Here is a 22500-nt window from a genome sequence, read left to right as displayed (position 1 = left end):
GAGGCAGGTGTGTGTGCTGTTTGTGAGACGACAGAACCCAAAGCGCTGGCATCCTTCAAGGTCAGTCAGAACGAAAGTAAAGTGCTGCACTCCAACGCCATCTTTCACTCTAAAGGGGTGGATGATGGACACACACACACACACACACACACACACACACACACACACACACACACACACACACACACACACACACACACACACACACACACACACACACACACACACAAACACAACAGAAAAGCTGACAGCTGAAAGACAAGCTAAAAAACAAACAAACTTGAGTAAAGGAGAGCAGATTGTGCTCACCTTTGTGTGTCATATGGGAAGCAGAATCTGGGCAAAGCTGTGCAGGACTCCTGGTGGACAGCAGAGGTGAAAATAAATTACAATGAAGATCAATCAACCCGTCAATGCGACTGTAAATCCGCTTATATCACTGCAGGAGACATGCTTGAGCACCTCATCACTGAAGTCCTCTGGGAACTTAAACAGAAGACCAGGATCTGTAAAATGAGAATGATTGAATGAATTAACACAACACACACTGCTGCATACTAGCACTAAAGCACTATTGTTTAAAAGAACTGAATGCAATGCAACCCGTTTGTGTCACACTTACATCACAGCTCATCTGCAGGCTGCCGTGAAATGTTCTCATCTGAGTTCATGTGTGACCTGCATGCTGTGTGGTTTCTACCCGTCACATGACAGGAAGTATGAGCAACTCTTAGCTCAGCTGCTACCATCCATATATCCTTAATGCAGTGTGTGTGTTTGTATTTAAATTAAGCATACATTAATGAGGTAATGCTGCTTTTTAATGGTTCATTTGTAAGTCAGACGGGTTTGAGGAATCATTGAGTAGAATAATAGGAACTGTCATAGAAGAGTGTCTAAAAGCTATAACCGCTCTCTATGCTTAGACTGGTATTGTAGTATATTACAACTATTTAAAGTAAAAGGAGGCCAACCCTCACTCACCTGTGTCTCTGGTAATGGGGCAAGTGGCTTCAAAGAACCAGTAGAAGGTTTGCTGGGGGTTTTGTCTGACAGGAAAGAGCATTCACATGGCGAGACAATGAGATTCATCACCTAGAGCCACATCGTTTCCATCTCATTTCTTTCTCATATTGCCATTGACACATTTTTCGTCTAAAGCACAAACATGTTCCCTTCTATTGAATATAAATAACATTGTGCCATGGGTTAACTGTGATAAACGGCATCTATTAGAGGCAGATGTGGAGATTATTGAGTGTGATTTCATTTAAACATTCATGGTTTGGTGCTAAACAGTAACAGGAGACCTTTGCTTTGCTTTGAACAAGACACAAGTCTGTCATGATGTATGGTAGCTGTCAGGGTGACACAAGTGCTGCAGGAAACTTACTGCACTGCTGTGAGAGGAAGTAATAAAACCGCAAGCACATACAATGGGGCAGAGAGATGGTGGAGGCAGCGTGAATAATAAGAAGTTTAACTTACTTCAGTCTGGAGCCCATGCTGTCCAAATACGTCTGTGTCCATGTGTTTGTCCAGGAGTGGAGAGGTCATCGGCAGGTTGGCCGGGCAGGAGACACACTTCCACAACGCAGTCAGACAGCAGCCATCAGCACAATCATCATCTGAGTGACAGAACACTTCCTGATTTATGCGCACACTGTCTCTAACCGTGTATGTGTGTGTGTGTGTGTGTGTGTGTGTGTGTGTGTGTGTGTGTGTGTGAGCAGCCTATGACGTATTCTAGTCTGTAAAACCCACATCTCTCTAATCCAACCCTTTTGTTTCATCATGTTCCCACACTTTCATCATCATTACATAAACCCCTGCACGTTTTTTTAACACTTTATTCAACAGTGTTCATTTAGTTAATTTATTTCATGTAGTGTGGTTTTTTATTTAATTATTCCTGACCTGCTGTTCTTATATGTTGTTTTAAATGTTGTTTCTTGTTGTCTTTTTATGTTATTTGTACCCAGAGCAAATTCCTAACAAATATATAACTTAGATCGTAGTTATGGTTTCAGTGTTTGTGCATTAAACTGTAGTAGTAGCAGAATGTGTATCATTCATACTTGTTACACCACTGCTCGCACTATGCTGCCACCTGCTGGACGATCTAATCAAGTTACAATGGCGTAAAGCTCTGTTCTCTGCAAACAACTCAAACAAAAGCTGGGCAGAGTCGGGTGTAGACAGAAGCTCTGTACTAGGTGCTCTATATCGGCTCTATGGTTGCTCTACAACTGCTCTATATCTTCTCTGCGGATGCTCTATCAGCTCTACAGCTGCTGCTCTACAGCTGCTCCATAGCATCCTGCATGTGATCCTATAAGATTAACAACTAGACTAACTAATATTATCTTTATCAGTAAAGGATTTTACACGCTTATTAAATGATAAATTAACTTTGAGCCAAACTTATATCCTGAGAAATGAATCAGCACTCCAAACGTGTGTTTTTTCAAACATATTTATTTCTGTCAATGCCAAACAAGTGATCACTATTACATTAGTTGTTTAAGTTGTTGAAGGTTCGGTCAGGAAAAGTTTCAACAATGAGGATAAAGTGAAGAGAAAACGTCAACCGCAAAAGACCACAAGAACACCTGTTACCTCTATAACATCTGTGAGTGTGTGTACGTTACCTCTATAACACCTGTGTGTGTGTGTACGTTACCTCTATAACATCTGTGTGTGTATGTTACCTATATATGAACACTGAGATTAAGGTTCAACTGTTGATGTGAATCCAACTCTGGCTGGAGGAGGAGGGCAAATAGAAGAAGAGGAGAAGCGACAAACATCTCCAAATCAAACGCAGAACCAATTCAAGGGACAGAATGGGCAAAGGGAAGTACAGAAAATGAAGAGGAACGAGAGCAGAGTAGGACTGAAAAACATGGATGGTTACCGTGAATTACTGTATACTTGTACAGATGAGGAATGAATGAGGCTTTAAGCAACCTCCTCCTCTCCCTCCTCCTCAAACTCTCCCTCCTCAGCCGTGGCGTCCTGGTACTGCTGATACTCAGACACCAGGTCGTTCATGTTGCTCTCTGCCTCGGTGAACTCCATCTCATCCATGCCCTCGCCGGTGTACCAGTGGAGGAAGGCCTTGCGGCGGAACATGGCGGTGAACTGCTCAGAGATACGCTTGAACAGCTCCTGGATGGCAGTGCTGTTGCCTATGAAGGTGGCAGCCATCTTGAGCCCGCGGGGTGGAATGTCACACACGGCTGTCTTGACGTTGTTGGGAATCCATTCTACGAAGTAGCTGCTGTTCTTGTTCTGCACATTCAGCATCTGCTCGTCCACCTCCTTCATGGACATACGGCCGCGGAACACGGCTGCCACTGTCAGGTAGCGGCCGTGGCGGGGGTCGCAGGCAGCCATCATGTTCTTGGCGTCGAACATTTGCTGAGTGAGCTCGGGCACAGAAAGGGCTCTATACTGCTGGCTGCCACGGCTGGTCAGCGGGGCGAAGCCTGGCATGAAGAAGTGCAGACGAGGGAAGGGCACCATGTTGACGGCTAATTTGCGGAGGTCAGCGTTGAGCTGGCCAGGGAAACGCAGACAAGTGGTCACCCCGCTCATGGTGGCAGAGACCAAGTGGTTGAGATCTCCATAAGTCGGTGTAGTGAGTTTGAGGGTACGGAAGCAGATATCATAAAGAGCCTCGTTGTCGATGCAATAGGTCTCATCTGTGTTCTCAACCAGCTGGTGGACAGACAGGGTGGCATTGTAGGGCTCCACCACTGTGTCTGACACCTGGAGGGACATGACACAAAGGGCAAAGACAAGAATGAAGGCGGGTAAGAAAAGGAGTCAAGGACTATAACACACACAGACGCTTGGAGTCACACCATCACTGTACCTTGGGAGAGGGCACTACACTGAAGGTGTTCATAATACGGTCGGGGTACTCCTCACGGATCTTGCTGATGAGCAGAGTTCCCATTCCAGAGCCGGTACCACCACCAAGAGAGTGTGTAAGCTGAAAACCCTGCAGGCAGTCACAGCTCTCTGCCTCCTTCCTCACCACATCCAACACTGAGTCAACCAGCTCAGCTCCCTCTGTGTAGTGGCCTTTGGCCCAGTTGTTTCCTGCTCCACTCTGGCCTACAAGCAAAGAGCAACCAGTGATTGCGATGTGGTGCTCCAGTGGTCTGTCAGTCTGCATTTAGCTTTCAAAGCACCTGTCTGATTGTAACATTTCTCTAATATACTAATGAGTGCTTTGGCCTTTTATTTTCCTATGTAATAAGGAAAACACACATGATTGTTGCCTGTCATATCCATACCGAAGACAAAGTTGTCAGGTCTGAAGATCTGTCCGAAAGGCCCGGAGCGGACCGAGTCCATAGTACCTGGCTCCAGGTCCACTAGGATGGCCCGGGGCACATACTTCCCCCCTGCAACACAAACACATCATGGCAATAAAGGGAAAACACAACCATTATTATCCTGAAAGTAATGAGACATAACAGCCCTGACCTGATGCCTCATTATAGTAGACATTGATTCTGTCCAATTGCAGGTCACTGTCTCCATGGTAGGTTCCAGTTGGGTCAATGCCATGTTCGTCACTTATCACCTCCCAGAACTGTGCAGGAAGGTTCATATGGGCAGATTACACACTGACACTGGAGCAACGTTTATTCCATACTTATATAAAACAGTGCAGATGTCTTTACCGTCATGATTGCCTGAACACACGCATTGGTGCTTTATGGAAAAAAAATCTGTGTGTAGGAATCGAGCAGGCTGGCAGTGTTCAAGTGCGTTAGATGCACTGCCACACCCCTCTCGGTCTGCCCCCCCCAATTCCACACACACACACACACACACACACACACACACACAGATGAGTGTCTTTTCATCTGGAACATTACCGGTGACTTTTACATGTATGCTTCCTTATAAACAGTGACCAAAGCGACGCAGTGAGCGGTGAGCGTCGACGGTAATGTAGTCGGCCGGGGATGTCTCCGTGTCTCCGAGTGCCACCGCCCATCTAAAGGACGCTATTGTACCGCTGTCACCCGCTCCGCCGATCTCAGTGAACCGCCTTTTCGCTTCCACAAATCCAGGCTGCAGCGACACTCAGACGCCATTCAGTCACAATGATGGGGATGATGATGATGATGATGATGTGAAATCTGTCCAAACCTTTGCTCCGATTTGGTTCCCGCACTGTCCGGCTTGCAGGTGAACGATCTCACGCATGTTTGGCGCTGGTGGTGTCGAGTGACTCACGAGAAACTGAGTGTAACCGGAGACAGAGAGAGAGAGAGAGCGAGAGAGGGCGAGAGTCCGTGCTGGTCCTCCGCAGACAGGCTGAGTGGATGGCGGCTCCGCGGCTGTTGGTTGCTGGCTCGATCGCGGCTCCGCGGCTGCGCTCACTCACCACCCCCCCCCCCTCCCGGTGGTGCAGCATTACGTCATCCCCATGGCAACAGGAACCGAATCACGGCTGCTTGGCTGAAAAACGGGGCAGAAGGCGCTTGTTTGGGAAATGGCGTGTTTGTGTAATTATGAATAGGTGACTGATTATTACAAGCAACTTTACTATAATGTCAAAAAATGATCAATGCAACGAGGACTATTTCTCCAGCTGCATCTAATATGATTGTTTTAATTGCATTGCCAAATTGCGAACACTAATCAAATCAAATCAAAGATTAAGTCTGTTTGTATAATACAGTATAAATCAATGTCGCATGCAATGTCTCAGAGGGCTTTACAGACCCACAACAACAGACGATCCCGACCAGCCCAGAGCTCTGCAGGAAGACTACCAGAAGTTACATGTATAAAAGCTTCATGGCACCAGGGTCACCAACACACTTGCTGAATAGGCAGTGTGTGTGTGTGTGTGTGTGTGTGTGGCCGGTGTGTGTGTGTGCGTGTGTGTGTGTGTGTGTGTGTGCGCGCGTGTGCGCGCGTGCGCGCGCGTGTGTGAGTTGCTGTTATAACAGGCAGACATACCACCAATCAGACAGATTGTTATGGCAATTTCAATCTACTTGTATTCTGCCTCAGGGTCTACGTATAAAGTTTAACAACAACAATAGTATTAATAATACAACCTTCCTTCTTTCTCTCTGTCTCTCTCTATCTCTCTCTCCTCTTCCCCCTCTTTCTGTATAAAAAATGATCTCCAAAATATCCTACAATTGTACGCGCAATGTCATGTAAAACGTTTGCTTCAATAAAAACAAATAGCAAAAAAAAAGAAAAGAAAATGGACTCAGGGGGTTACAGGAAGACAACGGGATCTGCTAGTACCTATTTACAGTTTTGCAACGATAAAACTGTGTGCTGAGTGTACGATGAGCAGGGAAGTAGATTCCTATCAGCCGTCACATTTCATACCAGGTGTGACCTAGATCCTGAGTTCCTGTTTACACCAGGACACATGCGGTATTTCCAGTCTGAAAAGGGTTTACATCCTACTGCCACGGGGGCATAAACATTAAACACAATAAATAAACACAATAGTCGTGTCGATAACTGAATAATGATGAAGAGGAGCACGGAAGCACATCAAAACTCTGAATATGAGCTTGGATTGTTCGCTTTGTCACAAAACAAGGCAACTCAACTACAGGAGAATTTACATTACATTACGATCATTTGGCAGACGCTTTTATCCAAAGCGACTTACATTACATTACCACCCTTCGCAGAGGGGGGAGCAATTGAGGGTTCAGTGCCTTGCTCAGGGGCAACTCGGCAGGGGCTCGAAACGGCGACCTTGCGGTTCCCAAGCAGAAGCTCTACCCACTGAGCTACTGCCTCACTTATCAATCAAAGCCATTCCAAACACTTTTAGTCTCCCATGCTTTGTGTTTTTCCCCAGGAGTTAATTCTTCCTTTACATGTTTTGATGTATCAAACATCACATCTTCCTTTGCCTTCTTATTCTTCATGGTCTTAGTATTGACCTGCTCCTTTCTCACCCACAGACAACATGCAGTATGTCAGAGCCTTTCCTCTCTGTGATAACACCTGGCCTCCACAGGGGGGCAGTAGAGATCCACGCTGGTTCAAAGGACCACACCTAAGCTAAATGTCTGGAGCTCCACCAAATCAGTGTCCATGTAGTAAAAGTGAGAGAATGGTGAGATGATGGACTTTTAGTGAACTAATATTGTTTGACATATAGGCTAAATATTTGCTCTTATTTGCACAATATGTAGATGGATACGGATTATATGCAATTCGGAGAGATAATTGGGATCAAATGTGGTAAATACTCAATAATACAATCATTTACCCATGACCTTTTAGGGTCTCACATGGCCTCTCATTTGATCTGAGACACACCCAGGGATTATAAATAAGGATTGATTTTTTTCTTCCATCAGCACATTAATACGATATTACTACTGCCGTGACTGCTTTCCTGATTTTATATTGTACATCTACCCTACATCTACCACACAACACTAACCTCACCAACCATATTCCCCAGATGTCCCATTTCTCTTATTCTCACTATGAAACTACCACATAGTCATCATCATCATATTTGTACATGTGTCCAAGTTATGCACCTCACCCACACAATGTGTTTTATTTAAATGTAACTAACCCTCATATCCGCAAGTATTTCTACTGGTCATAAAATTCACAGCTACTTCAATATATCATTACATTCAAGTGAGCGTTTGACCATTGGTTTGTCATTTAATGCAAGAGCCGGCAGATATATTCTCTCATTAAGTGGAGCCATAAAACCAGCCAGTCTGACGGAAATACCCGAGTCAATGACAAGTCAAGACACTCAGCACTTTAAAAGGACACTCGCAGGCTGAATGTACACTCACACAGAGACAGTCAAGGTGTAAGAGAAGAGAGTATCAGATGTGCAAGAAAGAGAGTAACTTGATTTTGTTGCTAATAAATAACATAGAATTGCAGTCTTGTATCCACAGCAGCATAAGGGCCATTGCAGGTCTTTGCTCTCATGTATGATGGTCATCAATATGAGTTATGGCAAACACAATGGATCACTGAGCGAGAAAGATAGGAGGGCAGAGAAAGAAAGAGAGAACAGCAGACACAGTATGTGGGAAAAGATTGAGTTTACATCTGCATCCTATAAATAAATCAACTTTTTCTTAATTATTTCACATTCAGGGTACATTTTTTCACATTTTAAAAAATGAAAAAATCCAGGGATCTAATTTACAATTTAAATCCCAACATGGGTGGAAGGCTTCTTTCATGCTAAACAAAAGGAATGCATAAGTCAAATGGAGGAGTGTGAGAAATGGAGTGTATTTAAATGCCTGCATGCATAAATATAATGAGCGTATAAATCCACAGTGAAATGGAATTAGCTGAATTTTCAGTGGTTTAAGTGTTGTTGGGTTGAATCTCCCTCAAGGTGAGATGGAATCCAACATTCCAGCTTATTGATCATTTGGACCGGCTGTGTCGTGTGTTGTATGTATTCATCCATCTAGATATTAGGAAACGATGTATTCACACTCATTTGCAAAAGTAGTCTATTTCACACACACACACACACACACACACACACACACACACACACACACACACACACACACACACACACACACACACACACACACATCTTTTGGAATGCCCAATTCCTTGAGTCATCACTCATTGTGCTGCCAGTTGCGAGTGAATGAACCTGTCACCCACATGCCTCACTGCTTTATTCTTGAGAGTGGTACAGTGTGTAAAGTATGCAAGGTTGCTGGGTTGTTTGTGGGTTGAGTTGTTTTGATCTATGAATCATGACAAGTATATGTGACAGACATTGTGTCATAATATTAATTACAATAATTTACAATAGCTGGACACACACACACACACACACACACACACACACACACACACACACACACACACACACACACACACACACACACACACCCTAGCCATAGCAACTGAAGGCTGGAAGGGATGTAATTTTAATCACTTGCTTGATTCTCAAGGCCACTTCTCTGTTCTTTCTCATGCGTGCTGGGATGGTGCTTGATTTCCCTTACTGCTATAAATCATTTCAGTTTTAAGAATAATTTTGTTTAGGGTTTTATTAATCCAGGAAATGGTACTTGGAAATGGAACAACAGATTTACCTTAGACGTCCTGCATACCCATGATACTGGCTGATGAGACCTCTGCTCAGTTCTATGTGGGTATTTACAGACTGTTAAATGGGCAAGATCCCATACTTTCATGGTTGTTAAAGTTAGACTTTTGAGGTCTTTGTAGAATACTGTAAGTGTATGTCCTGAAATGGCCTTTTTCAAACTTCCATCATAGCTCCATGCAATGTCAACCTGACAAATAAGACAACAAACTGGTGTGGGTGTGCAGGGCCTTTAAAGCAGCACACTGTGGAACTGTGGCGTACAGGTGCAATCACTTTTTGAAATGTGAAGGACTTGGTGCTCCTTCTTCCCACCTGCTGCACCACAGTCCTTCATCCATATGTCAGAACATGCGAGCAGCAGACACGAGGCAGTGATTTACGTTGTGATAAATGGTGGGTTTTGTTTGGACTCAAAGGATTTCAAAATCAGTTCAACAAAGGGAGAACATCAACCACTTACCAAATGTTGTGGGACTATAAATTGGAATTTTCACCTATGTATCCATTTCTGCATATAACACACACACACACACACACACACACACACACACACACACACACACACACACACACACACACACACACACACACACACACACACACAGTGATGTACACAACATACACAAACAATCATTGTGCACATTTATACAAATCACTTATAGAGGGCCATTATCACAATTATGGCCATTAGGAAGTCAAAAACAACTAAATTAACATTCAAATAAACAAACCCAATGCAACTCATTGGAATTCATTATGAAATAACACTGTATGTGTCAGGGGAGCAATTGCATTTAAACAGGAAACCAAAGTTGGCACCGCCTCTCTTGCATTGCTTCCACATCTCCTCTTGCTCTCTCTCTCTCTCTCTCTCTCTCTCTCTCTCTCTCTCTCTCACACCCCGCAAAGGTGAAAAAGTATGTGTATTTGTTTGGACATGCATGCATATAGTGTGCCAGCTGAACCAATCAACCCTAATGTGAAGCCTGCCCCTATGGAAAGGTATGCACACAAACGATTAGGCCTGCCAACACACACGCATTCAGACACACAAGCAGATGCATGCACAGATTTCAAATTTCCAAAGCTCAGTCTTTTGCTCGATTTTTAAAGTATGTGTACATTAATTATTCAAAGTATGATCCATGTAGCAGTAAACTGGTGACTCACAGAACAGAAACACCAAACCAAAAAGACAATAAGGTTCATTTTACACAGGCGCTCCATTTTCCACTTGAAAATGTTTGTCCAAAGGGTTCTGCAGGAAATGCCACATATGCATTATGTCAATAATATCGCTTACCCGCTGGTTGTTGCTTTGTGTTTGAACACATCTGCATTCTCCACTAATGTTTCGTTGTTTGACATTCCGATTGTTTTATATATTGTGATATTAGGGTTTGAAACTTTATATGAATGAAGATCTGCAAAAATTCGAACCCTGAATTCCCATTTGTGCAGTAACACTATGTTGAGGAACTGAAGAGAGATAGATTTCCCTGCCCCCCCCCCACTACCACCCAACTCCCTTCTGTATTAGTTGTTTTGACCCTGACTTAATCAAACTGTTGATGTGTCTCTCTGTCAATCTCTGCTCTCTGACATAGAGTTAATGGAAGGCCGATGAACCAAAAAGCAAAGGGATGATTGAAAAGACTGAAGACACAGAGGAAAACAAAAGGAGATTGTGATTGTCAGTATACTTACCTACCTATACTCACATACCTCTGTGTCCAAAATATTTTTCATTATTAATGATTCATTATTATGATTCATTACTATGTTTCGATAGAGAAAACAAACAAAAAGCTAACTTTTTTTTGTTACTTTACTCAACTGCTCACAATCGGCCTAAAAAACTAAAAGAACAAGAACCAATATAGCAAAATAACTAAGCAGATACAGTAAAACAAAAACTAAAATTCAACTAAATCGAATTTCAGTTAGTGCTGCTTGAGTCTTTGTGTCACTCTTCAAATCTTGACGTGTCTAAACGCGGTGAATAAAGTTGGTTGACTATGTTGTTATGAACAGAAGTTGTCAGGCGAGAAAATGATGTGAACGCAAATGAAAAAAAAGAAGCAAGGACAAAAGTACAACAATGGCAGAGGACTGAGATCTGTTATGTTCCGATATCATCATGTCATGTTTCATATCAAAGAGAGACAGAAACACAGACAGAATTTTTTTTATAACACTTAAAAAACAGTCACACGTCACTAATTCAAGCAGAGAGAAATGGAGTAAGTGCTTCATATGTTTAGAGTTATTGGACATCTCTGTTACATTGTTTACATACTAAATGTACAGGCACTCAGAGTTGCATAAATGTTTCACTTTCCTATGTAATAGCATATCTTTGGCTGTTGCTGGCTTGACTTTCCACAGTGGACTGAGCATGGGGTCCTGCTGACATCCTGTTGGGTCCAGGCACTTGGACTGTGGTTTGTAGCCTGCTGCAAACTGTACAGATAGCCTGAAGTCTCCAAAAACACTTGTGTATATGTTGAAAACATCATAGCATCAACAGTGCATAACTAGAGCACCATATTTGGCTTGACTGTTGGGCTGCGGATGCTTGAACACTGCTGGTTTACATAAATGTATCTTAAAATGCAATGAAATTCTGCTAAATCATGAACAGTGACAGAAGGAAGGAAATCATGATTCCAGTGAGTTGCTAATGTTGCTCTGTGTCTACTGGATACTCATGAAGGTGTAGGTATGCTGCCATCATGTTAACTATAACAACTTTATGAAAGTACTGTGGCTCAGTTGAGTATGTTGATAAGGCTGACCATATTTTGATACGGAACACCATGTTTTCACTCCATTGCCCTTTTTGGGTGACTGAGAGAAAGACTTGAAAGTGAGTGGGTAAGGACGGAGAAAGATGGGTCAGTGATCATATTCGAATCATTTTGGTCTTGGTTGCTTCAGATTTCCATTTCTGAGGAATGACAGGGAAAGAAAAGAGATGTAGTCTGCACACAAGCCTGTATACTTTTCCTGGATGTGTGATGTGGCAGAGGGACAGAACTCCTGTGGTTTCAGTCGTTTGCTGCTCCTGCATTTCTGTTCAAAGCACACATTGATTTGTCTTTCCCCTAGAGTTCAGCCTCATATTTAAGCTTCCCTCCATCGCTGGATCAGGCCATCTTAGTTTACGGTTTTATGGATCGCTTTGTCTGTATATTCTAATGCTTCAGTGTTTCTTTTTAAAGCCACATATTTCAGAATAAAATGCAACAGATTTTAGAAAAAATTTGAAATCAAAAGTAAGCCAGCCTTACAAAAGTATGCTCCCCATAAGTATTCAATCACAATCACATGATTTGGAGCTTAATGGCTTCTACACAATCAAATTTAAGTAAGATCTGCAAGTAAAGTAAGAAGAGAAGAGAGGAAGACCTTTATAGAGACGATCTTCATGTATAAATCATAGACCTTCCTTTGACAAGCTTTGATAAGTTCTGACTGTAGCATACAAAGATCTCACTCATCCCTATGTTTTTTTTTAAAACTGCAGGTGAGAAACAAAAACAAAATTGGAAACACAAGCATTGAGAGGTGAGAAAACGTATTACCAAAGCCAATTCAAGAAGTTTCATCTCCAGCGTCACAATTGCATGTTGGAGGACGAGATGCGGTGTGGGTGGATGTGTGTGTGTGTGTGTGTGTGTGTGTGTGTGTGTGTGTGTGTGTGTGTGTGTGCGCGTGTGTGTGTGTTTGTGTTGCAGTGGGTTTGTGGGAGAAAGGAAGTGAGTGATAATGACAGAGCAGTAGCCTCCTAAACCAATCTAAGGACCAGTGAACACGCGGAAGGAAAATTCCAGAGATTTATCCTGCCCCTGCTGTCATTTAATTGTGTTGTTTTCCTGAAAAACACACTAATCACTCTGATCTACTCACACAGAGAGAGAGAGAGAGAGAGAGAGAGAGAGAGAGAGAGAGAGAGAGAGAGAGAGAGAAAGCACAGCAGTGTTAAATTAACACTTTTCTTTCAATAAATTGTGGTTAAATTCTTAATGAACATGCTGTCTTTTTCTAAAGGGATAGATGGAGTGAAAGAGGTTGACAATGACAAATAACTGGCAGATGTGTAGGAGGATATACAGTGTAGATCAAAGTGTAAACCCACAGTATTTTTCATCTGAGTCTGTGTCTTTCTGATAATAGGTGTCAGAGGAGGCATGAGAGGTGTGAACAGGAACCGCAGATAGCAGCTTAAGGCTTCCTCTTCACTCCAGCGCATCAGTTTTCCCCCCTCGGATGCTGAAATGTGAATGATGAGTTTCGAGAAACATGTAATAATGCAGAAAAAGGAAATCCAGTAAGGAAAGATTTAGTTTTATGCACTATTCAACTTTTATATTCCCCTTCAAAGGGAAATCTTGTGAAATACAATTTGCACTACATCAGTGGAGGACCTTTTCATTGTTGGTAATGTGAAAAATGTTAGATTGGTTTCTGTACCTGAATGTATGAAGAGGTCTCAAAGGGCCAGATGGAAATTTAAAATATTTTAACCTGATGCATCTTTAGCACCTCCTCTGGCAGACGCACCTGTCTTGCTCCAAGTCTTGAGGTGAAACCCCAATCAATATATTTATAACCCAAACAACACGCCAAAGCTGCATCTCAATATAACCAGCGTAGGCCCATCAAGGGTGTCAGTGGCTCAGTGGGTAGTGCTTCCGCTTGGGAACCGGAGGGTCGCCGATTCGAGCCCCTGCCGAGGTGCCCCTGAGCAAGGCACCGAACCCTCAATTGCTCCCCCCTCTGCAAAGGGTGGTAATGTAATGTAAGTTGCTTTGGATAAAAGCGTCTGCCAAATGTGTAATGTAATCAACACTCAAGTGCACTCTTGGACCTCTCTTTTAATAAATAAGAGTCTATACTTTGTATACACAAGAACAAACACAGCAACTACCAAACAACAGTCCTTAAATACTTTATAGAAATGTTTCAACAACTTATATTATCACAAGAAACTTGTTAGTACCTCCCCAAGTATACCAAGGGTTTAGCTTAGCACCATACATACATGATGGTAGAGGCACCGGCAGCAAACAAAGCTGCCTTTGTCATTTTGAAGCTTGAATAGTCCTTCAACTGTAATCCAAACCACAGAGAGATCAGAGCTACGCTGGCTTTGTGTTATTATATCAAACACATGCTAGACCGACAGACAGAAAACTGACCAATCACTAATTGTGGACACAGCTTTGTCCCACCTACTCTGTTTTGATCAATGTCGGTTTCATCCAATGGTAGAGCTTCTACGCTTTCCAACACTGTTTTGCTCAGCCCGATTGGATGTTGTTTGAGGATTAAGGTTGAAGGTACGGCTGAAGGGCTACGAGCTCCAATGTGTGTGCGACACCACGGGTGCTCTGGCATACTGGGACTAAAACACAAACAATATAATGATATAAAATGATAAAAGGCTTGGACCCTTAGATGTGTTCCTCTGTTGTCCAGTAAGAACCCAGGTTTGTCCCCAGACACTTTAAAAGAAAGGAAACTAAATCATTGATAAAATCACACACATTCAAGTGCTAAAAATGGCCCCCTCATTAAAAACGATAAAACAAATCGGTTTATGTAGTTCCTCAGTACAAGGTAAAGCTATGAGTTCATGCCATAAAAATAAAGTGCTTGAAGTGCTCCCTTATGTGTAGTGAAACATTTCAATGTTGTTCTAGAGTGAAGGAATCTCATAAAGGGGCTTCATTAATATGGTGACTACTCGGAACAATGGCTGATTTCATTGGTCGATAATAGAAAATATCACTGCAGAATATTTTGCTTATTGGTTGCACTGGATTAGTTTCAGTGTGCACACGGTAGAAGCTGTGGAATATAAGATTAGTATGTTTATTGTATGCTTATCTGCTTATTAGCATTATTCATGATGATTTTGGCTCATTCCCCATCTCAGCTCTGCAGCCTCAGATCCCTGTACGCTGTGTGAATTCTTTAGACATGAACGCTCACAATCCCTAACGCTCAATGTCAATTTCAGGAGAAATAATAAAAGGAATACACACACACACATGCACACACACGCATGTACACACACGCACGCACACACGCACGCACACACACACGCACGCACGCATGCTTGCGCGCACACACACACACACACACACACACACACACACACACACACACACACACACACACAAACACACACACACACAGTCGATTCCTGTTAAAGGCTTGGGAACCATGGAGGAATTTTGTATATTAGAATAGTCAGACATGATACTGAGCAGTTTCTCCCACAACATGGTGAGGTTATAGTATATAGTTCAACAGCCTGGAGGACATGATTAATTAATGTTTACACATGTTGTTGTACTTATTAAATTTCCTCCCACATTAATCTCCTCCTACACATCCATATACTGTGCACTTAAGACACTGGCTGCGTAATGAGAGACTTGGTAATTCTGGTACACTATAGAAAAATATTTTGTAACAGTAATTATAATATAAACATGTAATATATATTATTGTATTATAATGTAAAAAAGTGTAGGTACTCACTCACTCACTCACTCACTCACTCACTCACTCTTCATTAAACTGGGACTTTCTCAGAAGCTGAAGGAATGACCGAATGTCATTGAAGGATCATTCCTGCATTCAGATTTAGTAATTCCTTGTTCACTTGACACATACGTCTCCTCCTCCTCAATTCCTTTACTAGTCTCAGCTCTGTTTACTTGCAGTGCCTAATAAAACAGTGGAAGGTCAGTATCACGGTCACAGGAGCCACAGCTTTGATGCAGTGGAATGGTCCCTGTAGAAAACTCAGCTCAACTCTTTGAAATTCAGGTTCTATGCCTGCAAAATATGGCTTAGCATTTCAAAGAATGAAATCTCTTTTCCCCACGTGTACACAGGGGAAGATGCTGCGATGATAAGCTCGGGAACATGAAGCAGACACACGCACTCACAGACACATCTTCCTGTGCTTGCAAGGAGTTTCCATTGGCCTAGGCTGAACTCGCACTACTACATGTCTCAGGAATGATTAAAGAGTTGAGTGACCATAAACTTGAGTCTAGCCAAAATGTTGCTCATTAAATAAGCCTTGAACAAACAGTGTGGAAGCTCTGTGGACACATTTCTTCCCAGATGTGCTACTGTTGAGGCAGGCTACAGCAGCAGAGCAGAGCAAAATCATGAATAAGAGATTTAAAATAACAAAGGCCTTCAAGGTTATTGTTTTGATTGCCCTGTGTATAGAGCATAAACATTGGTATGCTTTAGGATTCTTGTCATCTTCAGCCTCTTATTTCTTTGTATAATAAATTGGCTTTTCAAAATGTTGCTGCTGAAACAAAAGCATTTCCTTGCAGTTATTGTATATTATGTTTGCATCGTATTGTATCTCTGCTCATGTCATCTCATCTCATCTCATCTTAACAGAGAAACATTCTTAGTAAGCATAGGTGACGACAAGATGCAATATTCTACTCATCTAGCCTTTACCATCTGATTGTCATCATTTGCAGTGTGATTCAGGTTTTGGTTAGACTCTATGTCAAGTTCATTCACAACAATCTCCCCCTTCCAGCTAATTGGTTAACATTCTGACTTTCTTGGTGTTAAGTTTCTGATGTGAAAAAAAGAAGTGCAACTCTTCCAGACAGACAGGGATGTTTTAAGACAAGGACATCACCGTCTTTTGACAGAAGGACAATGTCTAAGAGAAATTGTCTCGTGGCAAGCGAGGGCACATTTTTGGCAGATGAGCTAAAACGTCCTTAATGGTGATGGAAGTTTGATGTGAGTGTGCTAAGAGAGGAAGAACAACTACCTTTGTCTGGTTCCACTGCTGTTAGTTACATTAGGATTTAATGAACCGTTGACCGATGATCAGTCTCCTAGCTTCTGTCTTCAGTCGACTTCAATATCTGCATTCTGTGGCCGTCACATTGCCTGCAACAGAACATTCTGGGGACAGTAGATTTGCGTGTGATGGTCCTTTTGGGACGTCCAACACTCAGGAACACAGATGATGAGAAGAATTCATCAAGACTATTCCGTTTCCTCTGCAAAACACAGAGCAAACGTGATATACAGTATGAGTGTGTATGAAGCTGCCTAGCACCTGCCATCCCACCGTCTGTATCTATGCCTTGGGTTTATTCTCTCTCTATACTATCTCTTGGTTTGTGATTCATACTGGCAACATTTCGGCGGACTTGAGATCCTCTCATTGAATGAGGACTTAGGTGTTGCTATAACAAATAAACTCGGCTTGAATGGAAACTTAACCTGATGAAAACTTCTTTTATCACGAAAGAAATGAGTCATCCTGTCTGCTTGCAACGACATCACTGTGTGACCACTTGACATGAAGGGAGGGAACGCTATGCTCTGCGGTCGAAGTGCTCACTGTGGGTACACTCGATTCATTTCAGAATAGAAATACATTATGCTTATGACACACACACACACACACACACACACACACACACACACACACACATACACACACACACACGTTGTGATATATGTTCTCCCTGTTCACTGCTGTGTAACATTTAGCCTCATCCAGTCTTTGGTCTTTGCCTGCACGAGGACTCAAGTCTCTTCCACAATAGACCTGTCATTACTGATTGATGTCTCTTCTCTAAAGCTCCTCCCATGTTATGTCACTATTTGGAGGCATCTGTCCTGCTCCAAAAATAGCTTTGTCTTGGTGCAGTGCTTGTTTTTGACTTCATATCTACTGTTAACACATGGAAAGTTGGGGACCACAGCAACACCAACAAATTGCAAACAGGGATGGTCTATGAAACCCTGCACACATACAGTGGAGCCCTAATACTTTATTTATGTAGAAGTGTTAATATTGCCATAGATAAATATTCCATTACATATAACCTTAAGGAACCCGAGTCTCTCTCATACACACACACACACACACACACACACACACACACACACACACACACACACACACACACACACACACACACACACACACACACACGCACACTCACACTCACACTCACACACACAGCTGCTGATGGGGCTGGTGATCTCAATGTCCATTCCTGTTAAAGGCTTGGAAACCATGGAGGAAATTTGCATTTAACCTTTTATTTATTTCTTCATCCAGACAATTCATAGTGGTCTTTGCTTTGAAGGTCACATTCAGCAGTTCTGATCCATTATGTGCACAGCAGCACCCCCTGGTTCCACACCTTTCTCATGAGGGATTCTAGGTTTTTGTGAATAAGAAAATGTATTCCTGACCGGAATTCTGTTTTATGATGCCTCTGGTCTCTTCACAGTTATAGCCATTGACAGCTGGGCTCCATGTATAGGGACCACTGACTATTAAAGGGAAAATAAGGAGTGGTCTTAAATCACACCAGTGTGATCTCTTAAGGATCAATTCTGTCTGAGATTCACATGATCCCCATTTTAGTGACTCTACATATCATATATGGTTTTTGCAGAACAACTTGCAGCGATTGTGACACTGGTGATATATTTTCAGTGACCCTCCATAAATGCACATAATGTATTTCCCATAGTCCTCCCTGTAGACATGCAAAATGCTGAATGGCCATGTGGACTGTTGGTATGTCCAAGTAATTAAAACTGTGACCATTCTTAAAGTAGATGTTTCCTGTATGAATAGGCAAACCAAATCACTTATTCTCTCTAAGTAATGTCTTTGCTTGGTTTTAATACTTTTGGATCTTTGTTTTCCATATGAATACATTACAATGCATCTATATATATATAAATATGAAGCATTTTCTTGCCATTTACTCTTGTCAGAATGTGAAGACCTTTAGGTTTCACAACCCTTGGAACGTATGGTGAAAATATGGTGTTATAAATACCATTTATCCTGGTTACATTCAGACTGCTTCAATCTTATAACTGGATTGATCCGTATGATTGATGCTTATTCCGAAAATCTGTCTGTTCTTATCTGATGAACAATTCATTTGTGTGAGCGAAAACATGTACACACGGTACTTGGACACATACATGAGTGATGCAGTATTCATCCACTGATGACTTATTAGCTTCTGCATAATAAACACACAGATGATGCATTATAATTTCATGTGGCAACAGTCTCCAAAGGAAACGTGTGTTGATTAATAATAAGTAGACTGATTGGCTTTGCAGGCACACATGATGAGGATTGACTTCACTCACACTTCACACACACACACACACACACACACACACACACACACACACACACACACACACACACACGCGCACACACAGAGTTAAAACCAGTGTCTTATTCAATACATTGACACAACGATTAATATTAATGGAGTTTTTTTGTTGACTGAAATCTTTTTAATTGGATCCACATAGACACAACAATTTGGCCTTCATACAAAACCTGTTGCTTTCTTTCATGACTTCCTTTTCTTTTGCCTCCTGGTAACATTGTAACATTTTAATTGAGGAAAGATTATGTCATAGGTACAATCTGGCGAACGAATTTAAGATATTTTGTCATATTCATTTTTCAGCTGAACCTGGACAAGCAAAAATACAGCAAAACAAAAAGTCTTCAACCACTTAATCTTCTTTCTTATTATTCTTAGCTGAATCAATATTTACAGAGGAAGATGCATTCTTTTAAAGCCACTTCTGTTAAATCCCTGGCTGCTATCTTAAACTGAATCTTCAAAGTTGTTCTCTGAAGTTCTTAAGACACAATGATTATAATTATTAAAGTGAAGCTCTTTGTTATTGTTTGTTCTTGAATGAGAGTCATAATTCAGTCAATAGAAGAAAAGAACACAAAAGGGTTTCCTCTTTGCAATCTTAACAATTTTTGAATACAAATTGTTGTTTTTTTGTACTTTGTACACACATCAACTGCCTCGTGTTATGTCTAAAGAATATGACTGAGTGATTGTAAGGCTACTGGAGCAAATTGTAGTTGTCATAATGATGTGCAGACACTTTGGATTTAGTAAGGAAACTAATGTTCAACGATAGATTTAGTTATGATCAAATTAACTGCCATAGTCTCATGTATTGTACTGTTTTGTACTACAATTCCATGGATAGCAGTGCCATCTATAATTTACCTTTAGAGAATTAGAGAATGACTAAATTTAAATGAAAGATATGAAACCTATTGGCATTGTGAAAAAGAAATGTCAAAATTAACACTGCTTGGATTTGTGCTATTTGCATTTGCAAAATAAAGTCTCTAAGCTGTAAAAAAATAAGATAAAACCCACTGCTTGCAATGCAGAAAAAGCAGGAATACTGTTGTTATGGTTACCTGCAATTTAATACAATATTTGAGTACTTTGCTGTGGATTTGTCCCTATTTATACCTGCAGGCAAGGCAGAAACAAATATTTCATGGCTGCGGTGTGGTACTCAATAGTACTCAGAGGCAAATATGTTACAAAAGGGGCATGGAGGGGATTAAGACTGAGACAGTGGGACAGTGAGAAGAATTGAATGCTGTAAAAACCTCTGATGATCAATTATTACTTTCTTCTTTTGTTGCAATCTGAAATCAGAATCACTTTGTGTTGAGTTGAGCACAGTGCTGAGTCCTTCTGAAGATCAAAGCATCCATCCTCTGTGAGATCGCTGCTGATGTGACACGGCATCAGAATTGCAAACATTCTGCGAAAGAGTCAATGTTCTTTATGCCAATTGTTCACTTTCCCTTGATCTCCTCTGGCAAGAGAAGTCTTTCCTCATCACATTTGAATGATAGGCGATAGGCAAGAGTGTTATATTCTACAATCATAAAAAAAACAACATAAATTGACACTGAATAGATTTCGTTTGGGATGTACAATGATTGGCAGAGATATTATGGTACTGCAACTGTTCAACCATTCATTGCAGCACACAGATACACAACACAACATGAGGCACAACAGCAACAGAGGGAAAGATGTCTGCAAGGTCAATGCCAAAATGGCAAGCATCCGCATGGACACACACGCGCACGCACACCCACGCACGCACACACACACACACACACACACACACACACACACACACACAGGCAATGAACACCACTAGAACGTAAATATATTTATTCAATCATTTCGGATTAGTGAAATCAATAGATCCCTTTTTCTTAAGGTCCCATGACCAATAAATATTCATTTACAGATGGAGCGGTTAAAGCATTGTTTCATCCAACATTATATAGTGGTCAAAATCCTGTGTGGATCACTCCCCGCTCAGCTTCACCTGTATTGTTGATGCACGATAAACATCAAACTAAATTAATGATTTGCACAATCCAAAAGAGTTTGCTCGATGAGGGTTCAAACGTCAGACACTTCTCCTTCTAGAGGGCAAATATGGCACTGCACCCTTTCTTCCAGACTGAATTCCTCCTTTTTAGTGCCAGTGTGACTGTCTCCACCTCGGTGTGGTAAAGAAGTGAACTGCATGGGGAGTCGGCTCCTAGTGGCCTTGCCTTCTCCAGTCCCGTTGGTGTAGAAGACAACTAACTGCTGGCTCTCCTCCGGTGCTGTGGAGCAGGAAGGGCCCACCTCAGCCTTTTTGACTGGAGGTGTCCCTTGGGAGCCCGCGCTGGGGTCACTTGTATTGTTGTCATGGAGATCAGGGAGGTTGCCAGTAGCAATGCTGCCACTTTTGACGTGCGGTGTTTGGCTGTAGGTGTGGCGGTACTCCTCGTCAATGTCCTTACCCAGCTTCCACCTCTTCCACTTTTTCAGCATCTCTGACTGCACCTGGGTGATGATGACATAGCAGAAAGAACCACAACTCAAGGTGAAGATGAAGATTTAATAGGACAAGATGATGGAGATTGGACTCCTCCTGCCAAAGACTACATTTGAAGATTAAAAGGTAAATGATATGTTGTCTCTTACTCTTCTGAGACAATAGATTGACATATATCTTAAACAAATAACCTTTTACAGCGACAACAGAATCAGATAAAGTTGGGAACAGGAACACACTGATGATGGAAAATGCCAAATGTATGTCCTCTACAAAGGGACAGAAAGGTAATGGATGAAATGAAGACGGAGTGTGATGTGACGTCTCACCTCTTTGTTGACGAAGCAGTACAAAATGGCAACCAACAGGCCCTAGAAGGTGAGATGTACTGTTACTGTGCTGTATTTTAGGACTAGAACATTCAGTAAAAGGAAACTACTATTCAAAATCCCTTACCACAAGTACTGTATACAGTATTTCAATATAAGTACACTTGTGACCACGATTCATCATCTTTTATTCCATTAGTACATTTCTATCTAAAAGAATATTAAATGAATAAAGATAAAAGGACCAATAACTCTCTTTGATGTTGAATATCCACTGCTATCTAG

The 22500-nt window shown here is 41.8% G+C and overlaps 4 protein-coding genes across 7 annotated transcripts in view; all 4 read right to left on the bottom strand.

Annotated features, from left to right (window-relative positions):
• The window catches only part of dennd1c (DENN domain containing 1C), an 8598-nt gene extending 6913 nt beyond the window's left edge, over window positions 1-1685 (bottom strand). Inside the window, exons 1-5 of one of the 2 annotated variants that reach the window (XM_076147688.1) lie at window positions 1489-1685; window positions 985-1049; window positions 463-506; window positions 310-359; window positions 1-109 (exon numbers count right to left, since the gene is read on the bottom strand). The exon at window positions 1-109 is cut by the window's left edge and continues 11 nt beyond it. In XM_076147688.1, the coding sequence (XP_076003803.1) occupies window positions 1-109; window positions 310-359; window positions 463-506; window positions 985-1049; window positions 1489-1505 (285 nt within the window). In that variant the 5' untranslated portion in view covers window positions 1506-1685. The remainder of the gene's footprint in view (window positions 110-309; window positions 360-462; window positions 507-984; window positions 1050-1488) is intronic. The other variant, XM_076147687.1, reaches the window with a different exon arrangement.
• Window positions 1-22500, bottom strand: part of LOC142996744 (complement C3-like) — a 78508-nt gene that overhangs the window by 30673 nt on the left and 25335 nt on the right. The gene's annotated exons all lie outside the window — the stretch shown is intronic.
• LOC142996682 (tubulin beta-4B chain-like) lies at window positions 2534-5328 on the bottom strand. Of its 2 annotated transcripts, none has more exons than XM_076147689.1 (5): window positions 5176-5328; window positions 4501-4609; window positions 4308-4418; window positions 3881-4125; window positions 2534-3774 (listed from the first exon to the last, which is right to left on the bottom strand). In XM_076147689.1, exons 1-5 carry the CDS (start codon window positions 5230-5232, stop codon window positions 2962-2964), a joined length of 1335 nt encoding a protein of 444 aa, XP_076003804.1. In that variant the 5' UTR covers window positions 5233-5328; the 3' UTR covers window positions 2534-2961. The 2 variants fall into 2 exon arrangements, with proteins under 2 accessions (XP_076003804.1, XP_076003805.1); XM_076147690.1 differs by lacking the exon at window positions 5176-5328 and adding an exon at window positions 4701-5119.
• gcgrb (glucagon receptor b) overlaps window positions 19495-22500 on the bottom strand; it is a 31718-nt gene continuing 28712 nt past the window's right edge. For both annotated transcript variants that reach the window (XM_076147801.1, XM_076147802.1), the window contains exons 13-14: window positions 22216-22257; window positions 19495-21894 (exon numbers count right to left, since the gene is read on the bottom strand). In XM_076147801.1, coding sequence (XP_076003916.1) covers window positions 21463-21894; window positions 22216-22257 — 474 coding nt within the window. In that variant the 3' untranslated portion in view covers window positions 19495-21462. The remainder of the gene's footprint in view (window positions 21895-22215; window positions 22258-22500) is intronic.

The sequence above is a fragment of the Genypterus blacodes genome, unplaced genomic scaffold (assembly GCF_046128005.1).
Source record: "Genypterus blacodes isolate CSIRO-AG114 ecotype Tasmania unplaced genomic scaffold, CSIRO-AGI_Gbla_v1 ptg000039l_1, whole genome shotgun sequence".
Classification (NCBI taxonomy): Eukaryota; Metazoa; Chordata; class Actinopteri; order Ophidiiformes; family Ophidiidae; genus Genypterus; species Genypterus blacodes.
Note: the sequence above shows the minus strand (reverse complement) of the source record. Positions and strands in the feature narration are given on the sequence as shown.